The sequence below is a fragment of the Medicago truncatula genome, chromosome 4 (genome assembly GCF_003473485.1).
Source record: "Medicago truncatula cultivar Jemalong A17 chromosome 4, MtrunA17r5.0-ANR, whole genome shotgun sequence".
In the NCBI taxonomy this organism is placed as follows: domain Eukaryota; kingdom Viridiplantae; phylum Streptophyta; class Magnoliopsida; order Fabales; family Fabaceae; genus Medicago; species Medicago truncatula.
In genome coordinates, this window is record NC_053045.1 from 59,191,674 (window position 1) to 59,212,613 (window position 20,940).

The 20,940-nt window shown below is 34.2% G+C and overlaps 3 protein-coding genes across 3 annotated transcripts; 2 read left to right on the forward strand and 1 right to left on the reverse strand.

Moving 5' to 3' along the window:
• Positions 1–1,715: 1,715 nt before the first annotated feature.
• LOC112420960 (uncharacterized) lies at positions 1,716–3,337 on the forward strand. The gene is made up of 3 exons (XM_024780818.1): positions 1,716–2,271; positions 2,425–2,690; positions 2,942–3,337. Exons 1-3 carry the CDS (start codon positions 1,716–1,718, stop codon positions 3,335–3,337), a joined length of 1,218 nt encoding a protein of 405 aa, XP_024636586.1.
• Positions 3,338–8,636: 5,299 nt separating this feature from the next.
• LOC11431015 (probable sugar phosphate/phosphate translocator At1g48230) lies at positions 8,637–12,594 on the forward strand. The gene is made up of 9 exons (XM_003609824.4): positions 8,637–8,825; positions 8,909–9,016; positions 9,673–9,704; positions 9,793–9,843; positions 10,842–10,903; positions 10,985–11,246; positions 11,451–11,716; positions 11,788–11,882; positions 12,101–12,594. The coding sequence occupies exons 1-9, from the start codon at positions 8,736–8,738 to the stop codon at positions 12,287–12,289; spliced, it is 1,155 nt and encodes a 384-aa protein (XP_003609872.2). The 5' UTR covers positions 8,637–8,735; the 3' UTR covers positions 12,290–12,594.
• Positions 12,595–13,124: 530 nt separating this feature from the next.
• LOC11446715 (novel plant SNARE 13) lies at positions 13,125–19,070 on the reverse strand. Its single transcript, XM_003609825.4, has 10 exons — positions 18,712–19,070; positions 17,602–17,694; positions 16,898–16,991; positions 16,545–16,582; positions 16,186–16,283; positions 14,377–14,456; positions 14,248–14,304; positions 14,064–14,156; positions 13,903–13,977; positions 13,125–13,587 (listed from the first exon to the last, which is right to left on the reverse strand). The coding sequence occupies exons 1-10, from the start codon at positions 18,786–18,788 to the stop codon at positions 13,483–13,485; spliced, it is 810 nt and encodes a 269-aa protein (XP_003609873.1). The 5' UTR covers positions 18,789–19,070; the 3' UTR covers positions 13,125–13,482.
• Positions 19,071–20,940: the final 1,870 nt, after the last annotated feature.

Genomic DNA, 20,940 nt, shown 5'->3' on the forward strand with positions numbered 1-20,940 from the left:
AAAAATTAAGTCTTTAAATAATAGTTAAAAAATTAATATTTTAACATAATCTTTTAGTAACAAGTCTCTTTATCCCACTCAAAGTAAGACCAAGACGGGGACACTTTTGGATTAACATTTTGTTCACATATTCAATATCAAACGATAACAAAATCGGTTTTAGACAGTATAAAAAAATGTTTGGTCATCGTCAGTCATTCATTACCATTGTGATAAGTCGTTGGTTGAGTTTTTTTGATACTTTAAATCTTTTATGTAAAACATAATCTTTGAATCATAAGAAGCTGGTATTTGTTTAGTCCATTTTTTTAGAGAAGGTATTTGTTTAGTCCATGACAATAAGAAATGACACCAATTTTCTTTCTTATAAGAGAAATAAATATTAGGAACCTCTTTTCAATATACTATTTCTTATTGATTCGGATTTATACGGGTCTTATTAAATTTCATGTTGGATTCAAGATCTGTGTAATTTAGGGATACTCAATTCCAAAATAGTGAGATTTATTTGAATTTTAACAAACAAACAAAAAAAAGTCTATTGAAAAGTGTTTAGAGGGTGCGTATATTTTTTTTTACTAATAAGTGGTTGATTTTATTTGAGTGAAGTGTTTCATGTATAGGGTGCCTATTGGCGGCAGGGGCGGATCCAAACATTTAGTATATGTGGGGTTAAAATTTTGAAAAAACAATATTGCAAACTATATTAAAAATAAGAAGGGTTTTTTCTATCATGTGAAAATTTGCACGTTAAGAAATTTAAAATGGTAAGTTTGTTTTGTAACTTGTGTATTTTATATTAAATATATAACTTTTTAATAAATGATTGGTGTTTTTCAATGAAATGATACTCATTCTAGTTGCACACTAGAAGTTGTTGTATAGGTTTCTTCCTTTGCACATTCGATGCATCCATATTAGGCACATCAATGATATAAGTTCTTCTCATCCCTCATTCCTTATTTCTTGGTATCATTAACAAGTGACAAAACATTCAAAAGATCTTATTTTTAACATGTGTTTTATTTATTAAAAAAAAAAATAGTAAAATTTCATGTGGGGCTTTAGCCACACATAATCTACAAATGCATCCGCTCCTGGTTGACTGGCTGCATAATCACACCTTTTTGTACTTTTAAACCCATTTTCTATCTTTTTCACCCTTTGCACTCCTTGTGTTTGGATGTTCAATATTATTATATTTTTCTTAAGAAGTTAAATTATTCTACTGAAATTTACATAAGAGATAATCAAACTTAAGATTTTAAGATGAGTAAACTCCAAGATCATAAGTCAATCCAAATGAGTTTTAATACATTCATTTTGTCTTTGCAAAAAAAATAATAATAAGTGGATGGTCTAAGTGATAAGAGGATACTTAAGAAAGTAGTTGTGAGAAAACTCGGTTGAGAAGAAAATATTTACATTGTATGTCTAACAATTTCTTGGCATAGAGTGGACTGACATCAAGGATGCATGTATAAGGTGCTGGCTAAGATACTTGCAAACAGACTTCGTGCCGTTATCGGAAGTGTGGTATCGGATTCTCAATCCGCTTTCATTAAAGGCAAACAAATCATGGATAGCATTTTAGTTGCAAATGAGGCGGTCGACGGGGCGTGTCGTTATAAGAAATATATGTTGATTTTTAAGGTGGATTTTGAAAAGGCGTATGACTTGGTGGATCTTAATTATTTGGATACCGTTATGCAAAAATGAATTTTCCGACTCTTTGGAGAAAGTGGATGGCCGAATGTATGGCAACAGCAACCGCCTCGGTGTTGGTGAATGGGTGCCCTACGGAGGAATTTACTATGGAACGTGGTTTGCGTCAGGGTGACCCTCTGTCTCCGTTTCTTTTTTTATTAGCGGCGGAAGGTTTCCATATTCTCATGGTGTCGCTAATCCAGGCTGGTTTATTCAATGGTTATAGAGTGGGGCGCGAAAATACTATGTGTTTGTCTCACCTACAGTTCGCCGACGATACGTTGATTATTGGGGAAAAGATTTGGTTAAATGTGCGCTCAATGAGGGCTGTTTTGTTGCTATTTGAACAAGTGTCTGAGCTGAAGGTTAATTTCCATAAAAGCTTGATTACGGGAGTTAATGTTACGGATTCTTGGTTGTATGAGGCATCTTTGATTTTGAATTTTCGGGTTGGAACCCTACCTTTTGTGTACTTGGGGCTGCCTATAGGAAGGGATCCGCGTAAGCTGGAATTTTGGAGACCGCTTTTGGACATTATAAGAACTAGATTGTCGAATTGGAAAGGCAAATCTCTTTCGTTTGGTGGTCGCCTGATCCTTTTCAAATCTGTCCTGACATCTCTACCGGTTTACTTTCTTTCCTTCTTCAAGGCCCCCACAGGTATAATTTCTTCCATAGAATCTTTATTTAATTTTTTTTTTTAAATTGCATGGGTAGGTTGGGATACTGTGTGTTTACTGAAGAAGGAAGGAGGTTTGGGGGTCAGGAGGATGAGGGAGTTTAATGTTGCTCTGTTAGGGAAATGGTGTTGGTGTATGTTGATTGACAGGGATGGACTTTGGTATAGAGTCCTGAAGGTGAGATATGGAGAGGAGGGAGGTCGGTTGAAGGAAGGGGGTGGTGACAGTTCGGTGTGGTGGAGGATGTTATGCGGGATTCGTAGAGGCGCAGGGTTAGGGGAGGGGAGTTGGTTTGAGGATAATGTTCGTCGTGTGGTTGATCGAGGGATTAGCACTTATTTTTGGTTAGATAATTGGTTGGGGGGAGCTCCCTTGCGAGTGCAATTTCCCCGCCTTTTTTAGTTGTCTGAAAACAAAGGGTGACAGTGAAGGAGATGGCTGAGAGAGGGTGGGATGTTGGTGGTGGTGCCTAGGTGTGGAGGAGGCGTCTTTTAGCCTGGGAAGAGGAGTCAGTGTCGGAGTGTTCGTCCTTGCTGTGTGATATTGTTTTGCAGGTATCCACTCTTGACAGATGGCGGTGGATGCTTGATCCTATTGGCGGGTACTCTGTCAAAGGGACATATAAGTACCTTACGCTTCCTACTACACCTGTGGAGACCAGTCTTTATGATGCAGCTTGGCTAAAACAAGTTCCGTTAAAGGTTTATGTGTTCGTTTGGCGTCTTCTCCGCAACAGGCTCCCGACTAAAGATAACCTCCTTCGCAGGAGAGCTATTCACCATGATGACATTTTTGTGTGGGAGGGTGTGGCTGTCCAGAGACATCGCATCATCTCTTCTTCCGTTGTGATACTTTTGGCCGCTTGTGGCTTCATGTCTACCAGTGGCTCGACATTTTGTTCATACCTCCAGACATGGTTCGTGACAACTTCCATCAGTTTGGTAATTTAGCGGGAGTACCGCGTTCTACTCACACATTTCTTCAGATTATTTGGCATGCTTGTGTTTGGCTCATTTGGAAGGAAAGAAGTAGCAGGATTTTTAATCACAAAACCAAGGAAGTTGGTCTTTTGTTGGATAGTGTTAAGTTAACGTCTTTTTTATGGTTGAAAGCTAACAAGCTTACTTCCACTTTCAGTTACACTGACTGGTGGCGGGACCCTCTTCTATGTATGGGTGTTAGAGATTAGCTTTCCTCACATTTGTTTCTTTTGTTGTGCTTTCCGTTGGCATTAGACACTTAACTTTGTAACTTTGTCGAGAGGTTCTCTCTGTACACCTTGTGCGAGATGAATCTCTCTTGGTATTTAATATAATCTCATTTTGATTTCTTCAAAAAAAAAAAAATCTTGGCATAGATTATAGTCACTGTTAAATGAATTAAAAAAAAAAAGTGATTTTTGCACTCTCCCATAATATCGTGATCCATGCATATATAGAATGATTTTGCTTTTGGTCTGAGACTATCAATAGGGAGGAACAACCCATCTTAATTTGTGATTAATCTTTGTTATGTTGGGATAGACCTACTTATTAAATAGATAGCCGGCTTATGATAGATAGAAAGTGACGATTTTTTTATTTTTTTTAGAATAAGTGATGATGACTTTGCTCGTATGATAAGTACCAAAAACATGAACAACAAAAAAATGTAAAAACAGGTTAGAAAATAATAATAAATCAGAAATGATAGTAAGAACAGCAAGAAAATAGAATCATACCGATTTGATTTCACATTTTCACTTGTTGGGGATGCTGTTTTTTTCTTTCTTTCTTTCAGAAACCAATGAAACGATGGTTGTTGTGGCCAGTAATAAGGTATGACAAATACAAGGGTGTGCAAAGTGCAACTTTGGAATGTTTTGAGACGCGGGGTTGAGAAATTTTTGTTATATATTGATACGGCCGTCAATTTTTGTTGTGAATTTTAGGGTGACGGTTCTATTAAAAGAAAGTTCTCCCCCAAATTTAATCTTTATTCTTTATACTTTCAAAGAGTTTTTCAATTACCAAATCGTGATTTTACGGTTTATGACATTAAAAAAAATTAATACCATGGATAATAAATATGGGTTTTTCTTTCAAAAAAAAAATGAGTTTTTTTAGAGTGAAGAAACAAAAGGTGATGTAATGTGTGCGTTTTTTCTTTATTTTTCGGTTTGGTTTGCCTAGCTCTATCGGTTTGTTTGGACAATGTAGGGGCAAACAAAGAAAAAGGTGCATGAAGGGGGTTATGTAGACATCAATTTTCATGAAGAAGACGAATAGGGAAAACAAGGTTCAAAGTGTGTTTGGGTTAAGGATTTAGGAGGAGAAAGGACGGGAGGGCTCACTTTTATTTTTTAAATTATGAACATTGTAAAGTGTTTTTTTTTTTAATAAATTAAGTGTTTTTGAAGTACTTTATCATTCTGTTTGGAACGCAAGAAATAGGAAAGAGAGATTGAAGGACGAGAGAAGATGGAGAGAAATGGCCAACTCATCCTGTTTGGTGAGCAGAGAAAGAGGGACGAGAGATTAAAAAGAGCATGAACCCCACATGAATTTGTTTCTCGCCAACTTTGCGAAGAAACAGGGGAGAGATACAACTTTATTCATGATTTTCCTTTAATACCCTCTCAACATAAGAGTTTTGCTGTTGTGCGTTTTGTTTCATGTTCACTAATTAATTCAATCACGTCCATGTACTATTTGCTAACCGCATATTAGCTATCTATTCATTTGATTTTTTTTTTTTGGAATTTTCATTTCATATAATAATATTTTATTAGTATATAAAAAATATACTATGTTAACAATTTAATCAATCAATAATTTGCTTATAATTTATAACAATTTTTTTGACATATATCCCAAGAAGTTAAATTTGATTAGATATAATAGTGTAATTAATTACCTTAAATTGATAAAATCAGTTTAAATAATCTAATCATATCAATTATATTTTATAAAATTTATTTTTAAGGTTTTTTTAATTGAGGGGTATTTTTGTACTTTTGAAAGTAATCAACACTTCTCTCTCCTCTATTTCTCTTCAATCTCTTTTCTACCAAACAGTACATCAAATCTACTCTATTTCTCACATAATTCTCTCTTCTCAATCTCTCTCTCACCACTTTCTCTCTTTACAACTTCTCTTTCAAACCAAACACACCATATATGATCATTTATCATGTTGTTAATTCAATTTTTTAAAAATTATTTTATAATATTTTTAATCTAAAATAAAAAAGCAAGCCCCTCCTTCCATCCCTCTCCTAAACCCCCTCAATTCAAACACACCTTTAATGATACGATTTGTTTGGGCCTACTCATTTGTTGGTTTGGGCCCCAATGACCTCCCTTCAAGAATTTCTTTTTTCACCCCATGTCCTTCTTGTTCACCCTTCGGTTTGACCATTTTACCACTATCAGATTTTATGATTCCCTTCGATTTTGGGATAGATTGTTCATACCTTGGTAGACATTGGATGTCCTCTTTTATAGGCGGGGACATGAAGACCCTCTGGGCAAAGACTAAAGAGCAGTTGGAATGCGGGTAGATGACCAAATTTATAATCATCGACTGTTGGCATCTGCTCTTTATGTAGTTTTGAGTTTCAAACATAAGGCGCATGTAGTATTAAGGCCCAAAGGTGTGTATTTGACCTTTCTTTGTATCATACCTTTGTTAGGCGAAACTATGGTGGATCGAGGGCATGTTGTAGGTCCTCTTATGGTGTTGGATTTATATCTAAAATATGGGTTGTTGAGCATAGCCCTTGAACCGTCGAGCATACCATTTTGGACAATCCAAAACACAATTGATCAAGTTAGACACTTCTTTAATCTGATTTTTATTAGCTACAAAAGCAATTGAGTGAGATTGAAATTATAACAATATGTGAATTACAGAACTAAAAACTCATATCTTGAAATTGAGGGGCAAATAGTTTTATTCAAAAGCGCATTTAAACCTTATTTTCATAGTGTGTGGTAAGTAGAGACGATAGAAAATTTTGTATCACCAATTAAAAATTCAAAATATAGTGAATAAAATTTTTTAAGGAGAAGAGAGTTTAATTGTTGGGTAAAACAATTTTTTACAAGATTTTATTACATTTTGACTGAACTTTGAATTATCGAGATCCACTTTTCTAAAATCGAAGGGTTAACAAAAAAAACTATATTTTCTTTTTCCAATGCAAAACAATACACTATTTTTTTTCCTTCACTTTTCGTTTTACATTATTTCATTCTTTAATTTTTTCTCGAAAAAAAAAAAAAAAAAACTCTCTCTATCGTAGAGTAATTGATCATTTTGTTCATTTCACATGTATTAAGAAAAATGTATATATGAAAAAGAGAGAGAAATGATTGTGAATGTCTTTGCCAAGTATTGACATATTCATCGTTATCACAAATGTAAAGTACTAAAATATATTAAATTGAGAGTGATAAAATTAATATTAATTAGAGTTATAATTGAAAAAAAGTTAATATTGCATTGAAAAGTAAAATAAATCACTTATTTTAGAACAATATTTTTTGAAGAATGCTAATCATTATCCTAGAGGCATTGGTTAAGCAACTAAAAAATATGAGAGAACTTAAAAAATAATTCAAAAAGTTCAAATTGTTACCACATCGTATATTTATACGATGCGATATCTATCATATGGCAAATTATATTAGAATCCTTTAATCATAAACTTCCTTCCAGACATGTGAAATTTACTTTTTTTTTTTTTTTTTTTTTTTGTATTTTATTATTGACACACATACTCAATTAAGCACAAACATGAGGGAAATATGATTCCACTTAAGCCAAACGACTAGACTCTAACCATGGACTGCGGTTATATGGTGCATAAGGAAATCCTTATGCACCCTGCATAAATCTATAAATGGTTTTAGTGAATTGTACTCCAAAATCATTAGATGTATTTAATGGTTTCCAGCACCCTGCATAAATCCCAACCCAATTATGCCAAAACTATTTTGATGTGAAAATGGTCTATGTGAGTTACACTCCAAAACCATTTTTAGATTTATGCAAGTGCATAAGGATTTCCTTATGCACGGTAACCGCACCTCTAACCATGGGGACAATATGTATTTTACTTGAATACTGATAAAATAATAATAATTGAATAAGTTAATTTTTTACAAAAGAATAATTTTATAAAGAATTCAATATGGGTACATTGACAAGGTAAAACTTTTTTATATTAAGGATGTCAGTTTTCCAAGTTATTATTATTATTATTATTTTTATTGTGGTGGACCTGTGATGACATTGACGACCATAATTGACGAGTGTGGTAGAGTACGACGCCGATTTACTTGAGAGGATGATGTATCTACAAACACTTCTACGTTCAAGTGAGTGAAGGTATAAGCGAGTCAAGATGTTTTTTTTTATTGAATGAATAATATATTTTCTCTCTTTGATATGTAGTGGAACATGTGTATAAAACACTTAAATGGTTGCAGTTCACTCGACATAAAATTTGTAGTATCATTGTTCGATCAACATCATAAGATTCATATTTGCTATTAGGTTTTTACAACCAATTTTCGAGTTCAAACCAACTAGAGCGATCCATTCTGAGATCAACATTTGATCGAGCTTTTCTAAGTGAAGGATTGAGTCCATGCCCAATCTAAAACAAAAATTGATCATTAGACACTCATACTTTGATCTCAGGCATCTCGAACCGACCATTTTACCCCAACGGTAATTAATTACGCTCCTCGACATTGAATATCTTTTTTTGAGATAAATGAATTGAAGGATTGAGCCCATGCCCAATCCGTAATCTTGTGTAACAAAAGCTCAGTTGGTAGGACAATGCATTATTATATGCAGGGGTCGGAGTTCGAATCTCGAACACCCCACTTATTCACCTTATAAGGGTGAATTCTAGCCACTAGACTACTGACCAGAGTGTGACAGCCACTGCAGAAGAGATACATACATAGTAGACACTAGACAGGATCTGAGTGAGTTGGCTTTGTACTCGTTTGTTGGTGCTTCTCTCCTCTGCCGTTACGTTACGTTACATACTACAGAGTCGCACATGCTTCTAAACACCCACCCAACAACTCAGTAATAGTATTAGCAGTGGAGTACAACACAGAAAAATTAAATTAAATTCAATAAACCCCTCCATCATCATTTATTAATTCTTCCCTTTTCTTCTGAATCTCTGATCTCTCTCTCTCTCTCTCTCTCTCTATTCTTCCCTTCCGTCTCACAGATCCGTACAATTTCTCTAAATCCATGCTTCAATTCCAAAGATTTTAACTTTACTCCATTCGACGAAATGGGTCTGTCTTGTTAGTTGCTTCTGTCTCAAAATCACAAATGAAAATGATGAGCAAAACGCTTTTACTAACTTATTTCTACTTATTTATCTACATCTTGCTTTCTTCTGGTGTCATTCTCTACAACAAGGTAACTCCACTTACTACTCTTTACTTCTACTTCTTTTTTATCCATTAATTAACTCTTCTTCTTTATCTTAATTAATAATGCAGTGGGTTTTATCTCCAAAGTACTTTAATTTTCCACTTCCCATCACACTTACCATGATTCATATGGCTTTTTCTGGAGCTGTTGCTTTTTTTCTTGTCCGGGTTTTTAAGGTATGTATCTCATTTTATTCTTACTTACTTTTTTGGTGTTTATGCTCAATTTCATTCATTCTTCACATCCCACATGCCCAACTGCTTGTTTGTTTTTGATAACATTTAACATACTAGTCTGATGTTGATTGTTGATGTAACAATTACTGTCCTCTTTATTTGATTCAATTCTTTGATCTTTTGATTGCATCTTATGTAGCACCGATGACATTGACACGATAACAACATTATTACATTCAATTAATTCATTTTTTTAAATTCTTATTAATGTCACTATGTCTGGTGTCCGTGTTAGTGCTTTAGAGTTTGCATCTCCTTTACCAATCTAAAGGGAAACACTCTACCTTATATTTATCGCCAACTCTATGGTGCACAAGCAAGATAAGTCTTGCACCATGCACAAGGTTGTTTCCACTATTGGATCAATAAATTCCACTATTAAGTTTAATAAAATAGGATGAGATTTATTGATCCTGTGGTAGAAAACAGACTTTTGCATGGTGCAAGAGTAATTTGTTTGTGCATGTAAGACAAATCCTATATTTATTTGTGTACATACATACATGTCTGTGTTTCACTTTCATTAGGATATTGTTACTTGAACTTTTATTGCCTACCATCCTTGCTTGATCAAATTTTTATTGTCTGATTTGCAGGTTGTATCTCCTGTAAAAATGACATTTGAAATGTGAGTCTGCGTGCCAATGATTTTATGCCTTCCTGTGCTTTGTAATCCTTTGACTAACTTATTTCTAAACGTGTTCTTTCTGTCACAGATATGCAACTTGTGTGATACCAATAAGTGCATTCTTTGCATCAAGTCTCTGGTAAGCACTACACCTAGGAAATCTTTAGTTTTCTGATTTCATACAAACATAATCCACAGATTCTTTATAAAGGAAGATATCCCTCATTTTAACGTTTCCTATTTGTCTGATTCAACAAGTGCGTGTGCAATAAAGTTACGCATAGGCTCAAAACTGTCATTACTATGTTTGTTATTTAATAATTAGCCCAGTTAAGTTCGGTTTATTCAACTTGTTTGTGCTAGGTTGAACTTGAATATAGTACGAGGCAGCTTTAGATTGGTTGTGGAAGGTTTTCATGTAATCCCATTTAAGGATAAATTTGATACTTCCAGTTTCTTATGAATTGAATACCCATTAGGCTGGATCTGTTGCTCCTGCATTTGACTACTTAAACTAGTGAGATGTTATACTAGGCATGAAGTTCTTTGTTCTCAGTAGATAATCCTCTGTCAAAGAATTTGGTATAGTTAAGATCATCGTTTACTATCTAGGTTTACTTTGAAATCTCTTTCCAAACGGTCATTATCAGACCCCCTTAGAATAGATTATTGCTTGTCTTGAGTTATTATATATATGTAGTATGATTAGCCTAAACTAGGTTTTACCTTTTGTCACTATGTACATATATTTTGAATTTATTCACTTTTAAATCTTTTCAAACCGTATAGTGTAGCTCAGTGGTATGGGTTGGGAACTTGGGAGGCTGAAGGAGTATTATGTAGGAGTTCTAGGTTTGATCTATGTTGCTATTGAATTCCCCTCCGACTAACAACTTACCAACCACTAACATTTGCCTATTAAAAATGTTAAAAGTATGATATTTCTAAGCAATTATAATTATAATTTACTTGTAATAGCTTACATGTATTATTCATAGACTATCCTGATTGCATGCACTTTAGTTTCTTTCTTCTATACATGCTCTATTCAGATGCTTATGCCTCATTTAGTATCAGTACTTTTGAAGATACAATCATATTTATATAAGCAAGCAATATGCTTTTTTGTTGCTACAGGTTCGGTAACACGGCTTATTTGCATATCTCTGTGGCTTTTATCCAGATGCTTAAAGCTCTGAGTATGTATTAACAAACTTCACATGTTTCTCTTACTTTTGATGATGATTCCTTAATTTAAAATACTTGTGTTGTTGTTTCAGTGCCAGTTGCAACATTCCTTGTGGCTGTTTTATGCGGCATTGACAAAGCAAGGTGTGATGTGTTCCTCAACATGCTGCTTGTTAGTGTTGGAGTCGTCGTTTCCTCCTACGGGGAAATTCATTTTAATATAGTTGGTACACTTTACCAGGTCACAGGCATCTTTGCAGAGGCTTTTCGACTGGTCTTAACACAAGTCCTTTTACAGAAGAAGGGCTTGAGTTTAAATCCCATTACAAGCTTATATTACATAGCTCCATGCAGGTATTTTGTGTTGATGCTTCCAGCTAGTTTTCTCTAAAATTTTGGAAAAAATAGTCAATTGAGTCTGTAGTGTACAACTGTCATATTAACCCACGGCAGCCTTATGCATTTATCTTTGAGGTTTAGTTAAGTATAGTAATACTGATTTTTGGGCAATGCACCTTGACAACATGATGCATTTATCTTCTACTTTGTTTTATGCAGTTTTGTGTTTCTCTTTGTGCCTTGGTACCTTCTGGAAAAGCCGATGATGGAAGTTTCACAGATTCAGTTCAATTTTTGGATCTTTTTTTCAAATGCTCTGTGTGCTCTAGCCTTGAATTTTTCCATTTTCTTAGTAATTGGTAGAACTGGTGCTGTAACCATCCGAGTTGCCGGTGTGCTTAAAGACTGGATATTAATAGCCCTTTCAACAGTTATATTTCCAGAGTCTACAATAACTGGACTGAATATAATTGGCTATGGTATTGGTAAGTTTTGTTTTTAATGTGGTGTTTTTAATGTCCCACCCATGCCATCCTCTTACATATCTGACCTGCAGCACTATGTGGAGTTGTGATGTACAATTACATAAAGGTCAGGGATGTCCGAGCCTTGCAATTAACTGCTGAAAGTATTCCTGATCGAATAACAAAGGTATCTTCTTGACATGTTTACTAATGGTATCTACTATCTATGAATATATCCTTTTAAAGGTATCTTCCTGCCATGTTTATTAATTCAAAATGTATCTCCTTCTGAATCAATACAAACTTGTTATAAATGGTATCAAGAGTAAGAAATGAAGTGATAGAATAGATAAGATAAGACTGATCGAAACTGTCCTAACCACTTGTTTATCATCTGACATGCAGGACTGGAAATTTGAGAAGAAATCGTCTGATATTTATGTGCCGGATAACGTTGATAATGATGAAGGAAGCAGTGGCGGCAATGGTTCTGCCTCTGATATGAATATTGATGAAGAAGCGCCACTAATTTCGTCATCATGGTTATCTCATATTGGACGTACGCAACTAACCAGCCATGCAACAGGAAAATGATAATCCAAATACAGGATGTAGTTTATGTCTTCCCCTTTTTGAAAGAGAACAAGAAATAGGAAGTTGAGTCAAATGCACCATATTCCTCTCATTCGTTTTAGGTAGTATGTAAGATTTGTTTTATAATGAAATCACGCTTGCTTGAGCTTTGTAATTACATTCCTGGGTTTTAAGACCGAATTCTCTAGGTAAATCTTATAATGGTGATTTTAAAATTATTTACCAACCGAGTTGTGATATGCTTTCCTAAAGATTTTAAAACCACTCACTAGATGTCAATGTAGTACGATCTCATTTTGATATGATTACCACTCTTGCTTGCTAATATCTCAGTCAATTGAAAAGTATTTGTTGTAAAAAGATGTGAGATCACCATATTCTGAATATTCTAGTGAAATGATATCCAACTTCAATTGTATTGTATATAAAAATCTTTTCTCAAGTTTAAACTTTATGTTGAGAATCTTCAACCTGTATTAGACCAAACACAAACACACTATGCCAAGACACCAACAGAATAATTACCAAACAAATATGACTTTTATTTTAATTGAATTTAGAATCTGGATTGATTAGTTTAGCAATGAATAAATCATTAATAATGGGTTATGTAACTAAATAATCATACAAAAAAGAAAAGCATATAATGTGCAGATTTTAGCACAAGCATATAATATGAACAGGACCAGCAATAAACAACACCTCCCCATCAAGGACTTGATGGTCTCGGTAAAGAATATGAATGGGTAGAGTTTTTTTTAGATTCAATACGAACAACTGCAAACTCAACTTTAAATAAATGTATAATTTACAAAACCGATTCAACAAATAGTTTCGAAATGTATGCATATATATATTACACGTCAAAAAATAGGGGAGGGGAACAAATCTCCTCTGAATTAGACACATTTACACCACAAATTTCAAGTACAAGTAGAGTGTTACTTTCTCTCTAGCCCTAAATATTTGGATTGTTACATTAAGAGACGTGGCACTCGAGGCAAAGCAGAAGACATTCGTCTGATTTACATAGAATCACAAACAGTATATGCAAGAACTCTTGAAAAAAGAAAGAATTAACGGGAAAGATCAAAATGATGCCTCCAGAAAGCAATCCTCTAATATTCGATGGATAAGAACAAGAACCAAGTTGGCAGGACTAGAATTGTAGAAAGCTCTTGTCAATGTAAGAATTAATCAAAAAGTTCTCCAGTCCGTACATACAAAAGCCTCCTTGAGGGAACTGGAGGCGCCAATCCTGGGATATCCCTAATATCTTTGTTGTTGGGATTCACAATCTGCAAAAATACATTATCGGTTAAAAAATAGAAGCTTATTGTCAGCATTGTACACACAAATACTAATCGTGCACATAAGAACATCTGTTGTGCACATAAACATGCAATAGGCAATCACTATTCACTAGCACGGATCACCATGAAAACCAAGTTCTCGCACCTTTTCTCAAGTAGAATAATGTGTTGCCAAAGTTATTTAAAATAGTTGATAAAAATGCTTCTTCAAAATAAAATTATTAGAGCAAATTGGTTTAGTTTTCAAAAGAGAAAATATCAACAAATTAGGCAAATTCATAGATGAAATGAATATCATACCTTCACGACAATAATGGCAATCACACCACAGACGATAAGAAACAGAAAAAGCATGATGCACTTGTCTGTAGCAACCTGATAACAGGGGTAAGGACAACTTAGTTTCATGACAGGTTTGGAAGAAATACAGCAGTGCATATAAACAAGGAAATTAAAGCAACCTGTCTACCAATCTCCTTAACAAGTTGGGAGGCCTTCTTTATTGAAAACTGAATTGAATCAAGCTCATTAACAATACGGCCCATTTGTTCAGTCTGCATAATTTAAAAAGAGAATTAGATGTCATATTAGTTATCCCCTAGACTCTTCCCTTCTTATAGCATACTCAATTCAAATCAAACTTACTTGGCCCTTCAAGGTAGATGCAGTTTGGGTGCCAACTTCAATTGTTTGATGTACAACCTACATTTTGACAGGGTTAAAATAAAATCAATGGTGTGGGCGCAATGAAGGCATAAGTTTGATGTGACTCACCTGCTTAGACCTCTCAATAGCCTGGTCAGTCTCATCCATTGTCTTCATCCCAGCATTGACAAGTTCTTGATTTGACATTTCTGTAGGATAAGAAAGATGAGCATTATAGCTAAAGATAAATATGTTATTCACTACACATAGGGGTGGGAATGAGCCGGGCCGAGCCGAGCTTTGCTTAAATAGGCCGGGCCTAGTTGAAAAAACTAAAGCCTAAGCCTGGGCTATTAGCATGTCAAAGGCTTTATTTTAAGCCTGGCCTAGCCTTTTTAAAAGCCCGGCCTGGCCTATTAGTCTGTTGAAAAGCCTAATTTATACTAACAATTTTAAATATAACATTTGACCTATTTATAAAAAAGCTAATAAACATATATGTTTTTAAAAGGTTAATAAGTCAATAAAATTTTGCAAGGCATGTGCATCCATTTTTCCCCTACTTTATTAGTGTGTGTGTGTGTGTATATATATATAGAATGGATATCCAATCAAAGTTGGTAGAGCTAGCACATCCATTTTGTAGAGGTCAATACGTGTGTATTGTATAATGTAGTATATATAAATTATACATATATGAGCCGGCTAGATAGGCCTAGTAGGCTTTTCTATAAGCCTGAGCCTAGCCTATTTAAATTAATGAGCTTTTTAAAAAGCTTGAGCCTAACCTATTTAATAAACGAGCTAGGCTGAGCCGGGCATTAAGTAGGCCGGGTCAGAGGCCCCTGACGGATGGCCTGACCTATTTCCATCCCTACACGTAAAACCATACAAAAATAGCCTAGGCCCCAAACCCCGAAAAGGATATACGGAAAAGATGAAAGCCTGAAGTATGCTATTGCAAATATTAACACTAAAACACAATGCACATATTCTGCAACAGAAATATAGTGGAAAAGAAATCAACTTCAATGTACATTGCAAAGTGATGATGTCAACTACAAATTCCATTGGCTTGAGAAAATATATTTGCAGCAAGTACATTTTCATCCCAAAATAGCATGAGAAAATCATCACTCAAGACACAACACCCTCTTCTTCCTCAAGAAGCAAACATCAAACTCGCGCAAGAAAATCTTCACTTGACGAAATCCTTATTCTCAAAGGCCTCCTAGATTTGAAATTCAAAAGCAAGTCAAAATACAATGACAAATCACACTCCTTTTTATAACTTTTTTAAGGATTTGCTTAGCGTGAAACCCACACAAAAGCCTCTTAGATTTTGTCTGGGTTTCATGCTAAGCAAATCATTAAAGAAGTTATAAAAAGGAGTGTAATGTGTCGTTGTATTTGACCCGTTTTGAATTTCAAATCTAAGAGGCCTTTGAGAATAAGAATTTCTTCCTTCAGAGTGAAGATTCTTGTACACGAATTTGATGTTTGCTCCTTTGAGGAAGAAGAGGGTGTTGTTTCTTGAGTGATGATTTTCTCATGTTGTTTTGGATTTTTGGGGTGAAGAAGTGAGTACATTTTCATCCCAAAATCCCACGGTGGGCGCCAAATGTACTTGTAGTGAATGCCCTATCAAAACTAGGGTTTAGTATCTGATTAGGTCATGGCTTGGGAATGATCCCAAGGGTGCTATTATAGCCCTTTTGGGCCTTCTTCCATGCGACTCACTCCCTAAGTTACCTATCAGAGCGTAAAACACGTATATCCCCCTATATCCGAATATTCTGGCCGAATATTTGGCCTCAAGGTTCGGGCGTGATGGTTTGGGGGGATAAGAAAAGGGGGGCGCCCCATTCTGTCATGGTGGCACTCTTGCTTAGGGCTAACAGGCCCCTATATGAATATTTGGCGGTCCAAACATGTTACCTGATGCCAATTGAACATTTCCTTCGGCTGTAGATTCACTTGCTCCAGCTCCCATGTCAAAAAGTTCAAGTTTTTTATTACCAATCGTATTCATGTACCTGTTTATCATTCAAGTGATAGTATCAACCGTCCTTTCAACTAGCCAAAAGAATAAGACTTCTATTTAGGAGTAAAGAACTATAAATAAGGAGACTAAATTTTGCTTTATTGGTTCCACAAACACTGACAAAGCATATCTCATTCGTTAAAGCTGAACATGCCTCCTACAGAATTGGTATTTCTCGTCTTATTTGTTTCATAAACTTTAAATAATCAATCAAAAGCTAAACATAGAAATGAAAGTACAAAAACAAGCTTACGTTTTTCTCAGTGCCACATATGAGTTTAGCTCCTTGATCTGCAAGAAAAATGAATGTTATAAGCTTAAGAGTTTGTTTTTTAAGTGCATGCACATGCAATATATATATATATAACAAACATAATGGACCATCCTCGTATTCTCAAACTTTTTTCTGACCATATGGTGATCACTTAATTTGATGTCTTGACAATATGTAAATTCTTTATAACTCATTACACATAGAAAAAGGATAATTTGAGTGTCAATCCACAATACAAGGAGGATCTTGAACCCTTTCAAAACTTTGAAGAGATAGATACTAGATTTCCAACATGACCAAGAAAGAAAGAAAAAAAGGGTTCTGATATTGACCATTGATTGCTTTTCGTCATTAAGTTGCTTGTTCACTTCTTCGGGATTTCCTGCCCCTTCATCTTTAATTTCACGATCAAAATCCTTTATCAACCTGATGACATTAATAGAAACATAATGTTCAGATTCCAAGAATGCCATTAACAAATTCCAAAAAGAAATCATGAAATGTATTAAAATTCATAATCTATAAGAAATATCACTTCTTCTGACATTGATGTTTGAAAAAATGCAATCCCATCTATAAAATATGTAGTCAACAAACAAAGCACACAACCAGTACGATAACCCAAAAAACAACTATCATATTTATTTTCCTAAAATATTCTATATAGAGCGGGGTTGCATGTTTCCCACATTATTATTAATCAAATCCTGGAAGGTTGGCATGAGATGTCAATTCCGTTACAGAAGTTTTGTTTATGACATTTAGTAGTGAAAAACTAAAGGGGCAGCAGGGTCCTGGCAAGATTTGACTCAAACAAGTCAATTATAAACAATCTTACTATACATTTGCAAAAGATGATTTCACAACTCGAACCTGTGACCTAGTCACACAATAACGTCTCTAACCATTGGGCCAAGGCTCCTCTTGTTTATGATATTTAGTGGTAAACAAAGGGTGTTTGTTTGGATTTCATTCAGAAAGACTCAATTGTCATATAGAGATATCAAAATTATATTCACATTAATGCATGACTTACCTTTTGCAGTCCCTCATCTTCCCGGTGAGTTCCTCCAGCTGAGTACTTTGTCTATTGGAATCTTTAATCTTATCCAGCTTCTGGAAGCCATTTCTGTATGCAAAAAGTGCTTATATTAAAAAAAAATGATAATAAAATTAACATAGTACACATTATCCACACTCCAACATGTATCAATAACGACTTAAACAATGGGATCTATAAGCACTTATATGCTTATAAGGATTTTTTGCAACTGAAGAACAGTAAACTTGTTTTAATTAAGAAGTGATAGGACATGGTTGGGTATTATGGGGGGTGCTTAAGTCCCACATCAAGTAGTATGGGATGCTCGGCGAAACACTCAGGGGATGGTTCCCGAAGTACTTGGATGCTTATCAATTAGTACTAACGCGGGTTGTCGGTGTTTTGGAGAAGACCACTGATGGAGGGTTTTGACCCACAAGAAAGAAGCGCAAAGTGTTGGTATAATAGGGACTCGAGCATCCTGTCCTGGGACGCCTAAGTCTCACATCGAGTGGTATGGGATGCTTGAGGGAGTACATAAGATGTTTGGTTCTTTCCCCCTTGATAGTTAAGGAAGGCTACCCAAGTGCTTTGGTGGTTGCTTACCAAGAAGCTTCTATAATAATGAGTTAGAAACTGAGCCAAACTAGTCCTTAGTCAAGTATAACGTTCAGCCGCTAGTCTGAGCTACCTACACTTACAATATGTCAACCTGGTTGTCACTACACAACAAGGCATCATACCATGAACATGTATATCAAGTGGCACCAAAGACAAGCCTTCTTGTTGTTGAACTACAAAACTCTCATAGCTAAGTAACCAACTATGTTGATTTATAAACCAGTAAAGACCTAAATTTTCAACTATGACAACAGCAAATCTGAACTTACTCAATAATTGATAACTTTTCAATAAAAAAAAAAACTCAATAATTGACCAAAATTTGATTTGAGAGGGTAATCCTCCAATGTCAACAATAATCACGATCTCTTGCACATAATAACATACCAAAAATTAAATTTTTTGAATGAATTTGTAAAAGCATTGAGACAATGAATAAAATCAAGATAAAAAATAGAAATAAAGAATGATGAAGATGCATACGCGAGGGCACGGAAGATGTCACGAATTTCACCATGGATCTGTTCGAGCTGAGGGGTCATCTTCAAGTTGGAAGCCATGGATGCGGGAGATTGAGTTTGACCCTCAAAATCCCGGCAAAAAGAAAAGGAATTTTGACGAGAAACCCTAAGTTGTTGTTGTTGTTGTTGATGAGAGAGGAAGCATTAGTGATTGTTGTTGTTAATTGAGAAGAAAGGAATTGAAAATGCAGAAGAATGTGTTTGAAAATTGGATTGCGTGATAGTGAGAGAAAGAGAAAGAGAAAGAACAACACAACAGAAGAAGACAGCACGACACAAACACAACGGAACGCAGAAGTTGGACATGTGCTGTGAAGAGAGAGATTTCTTGTCACATCTCTATTTTTTTTATTTTTTTTTGTCAAGAACTTTTTTACGATTTAATTTAATCTAATCAAATCTTATAAAATACTATAGTTTTTTGGTACCAACTAGATATCTTTTTCGTAAATAAAATTAGGAGAATAAGGTGCCCTTTGGGAATTGGTTAGAGTACTAAAATAAGTAACTTTGTAATAAAAAATTGTGTAATTATTTGTAAGATAAAAGTAAAAATTTACATTTTCAACATATAATTTTTATTAATGGATTCCTTGTTCATTGCCTTTAGGGCACTCGTTAGCAAAACCCATAAAATTAGTATTATTTGTCCACATAAATATAACTCAATTGCTAAAAACAAAAGTACATTGTAATGTACAGGCTTTTGAACCTGAAACTTCGTTTATTCACCTTAAACGTAAATTTTAACCACTATATTAATTATAAAAAAATCAATATTACTTTCTTGACCAAAAAATTGATATTACTTATTCAAATTAAATTTAAAAATATATTTTTAAATATCTATTTTATATATTTTTTGACAAAATATAACTATTTATATATATATATATATATATATATATATATATTAAGTTGTTTAAAAATAATCGATATATTGATTAAAAAAAAGTCGGTATATCTGCTCATGCGTTGCACTATAATGTCATCCTTTATTTTAAATTTTTGTAAGATTGAGATGATAGTCACAACGGAAGAATGATTTTTTCTAGACATATGAAAGATGTCATTATGCGTATTCACTATTGTTTATTTGTGATTAATTGTTGTTAGAGAATATTTGAGCACAAAGATGTATTCTCAACTCACAGCCTGATGTTTGAATCCCACAACGGCATGATGTTTTTTATGGTCTTTGTGAAGCTAAATTTTGCTTCCTATTTTATTTAGAATTTACGTCTTATGCACACAATTATTTTGTTACGATGATTAGATTAGGTATGTTAGACGATGATCTTTATACACATATATAGATAGATATGTATGCATATAATGATGTCAGGAATGAATGAATTGGTTGATAGCAGTTGTTGAGTTTGAAATGATTGGATTGGATTAGTGAAGAGGAAAATAAAAACAAAACAAATTGCAAAGGTTGAAGTGGAATGAGTTGTCTGTCAGAGATGTGGGCCAAACAAAGCAGAGAAATGGAATGGTACCTACCAGCCACTCTCACTACCTTTCTAGTTTCTACATTCCTCTCACCTCATGTTTAACTTGCACTCTCCAATTAACTTTCAAACATACCATTACCAACCACTTAACCATAATTCTAGAAAACGTTTTTCTTTTCATTTTGTAATTTTTTCCCACTGTATCCTTCAAAAAATAATGAATAAACTATTAATTTAATCTTTAAACAGTCTTTCTCTTCAATTTTATATATAACCTATATAAGGATCATAAGTATATGAAAATCCTCCAACTTAGTCTTTAAAATCTTAATAGAAGTGACTAAATTAATAGAGTTTACATACTATAAAGACTATTTTGTATTTATATAGTTTAAAGACTAGATTGAAGGGTGTATACTAATTTTATAACCAAACAAAAAATAAGGTTGTAATAATAATTGATGATTTATTCAAAAAGTAATAATATACACAAATTTATTTGATTTTACTAGTATTAGTGTAATTTGTATTGAAAATGTTTTTTTTTGTTTTTTAATTTCTATCAAAAATATGTATCTGCATATTTTTGTAAAAAAAAAAAAAAAAGTATCTGCATAAATTTACACCACCCATCAAAGCTTAATTTTTTTCTTTTAAATCGGAGGAGGCGGTTAGGGGATCTAATGGGGAGAGGGGTGATTGGGTATTATCATGGCGGAAGAATCTCTTCGTTT

Coding starts and splice junctions, on each gene's coding strand:
- LOC11446715 (XM_003609825.4), bottom strand. CDS start 18,788: ATGGCTTCCAACTTGAAGATGACCCCTCAGCTCGAACAGATCCATGGT. Junction 16,284..16,544: donor TATGTGGCACTGAGAAAAAC/GTAAGCTTGTTT, acceptor AATGATAAACAG/GTACATGAATACGATTGGTA. Junction 13,978..14,063: donor TTAAGGAGATTGGTAGACAG/GTTGCTTTAATT, acceptor CCCTGTTATCAG/GTTGCTACAGACAAGTGCAT.
- LOC112420960 (XM_024780818.1), top strand. CDS start 1,716: ATGAATTTTCCGACTCTTTGGAGAAAGTGGATGGCCGAATGTATGGCA. Junction 2,272..2,424: donor TAGATTGTCGAATTGGAAAG/GCAAATCTCTTT, acceptor TTGCATGGGTAG/GTTGGGATACTGTGTGTTTA. Junction 2,691..2,941: donor GGAGTTGGTTTGAGGATAAT/GTTCGTCGTGTG, acceptor ATTGTTTTGCAG/GTATCCACTCTTGACAGATG.
- LOC11431015 (XM_003609824.4), top strand. CDS start 8,736: ATGAAAATGATGAGCAAAACGCTTTTACTAACTTATTTCTACTTATTT. Junction 8,826..8,908: donor GTGTCATTCTCTACAACAAG/GTAACTCCACTT, acceptor TTAATAATGCAG/TGGGTTTTATCTCCAAAGTA. Junction 9,017..9,672: donor TTCTTGTCCGGGTTTTTAAG/GTATGTATCTCA, acceptor TCTGATTTGCAG/GTTGTATCTCCTGTAAAAAT.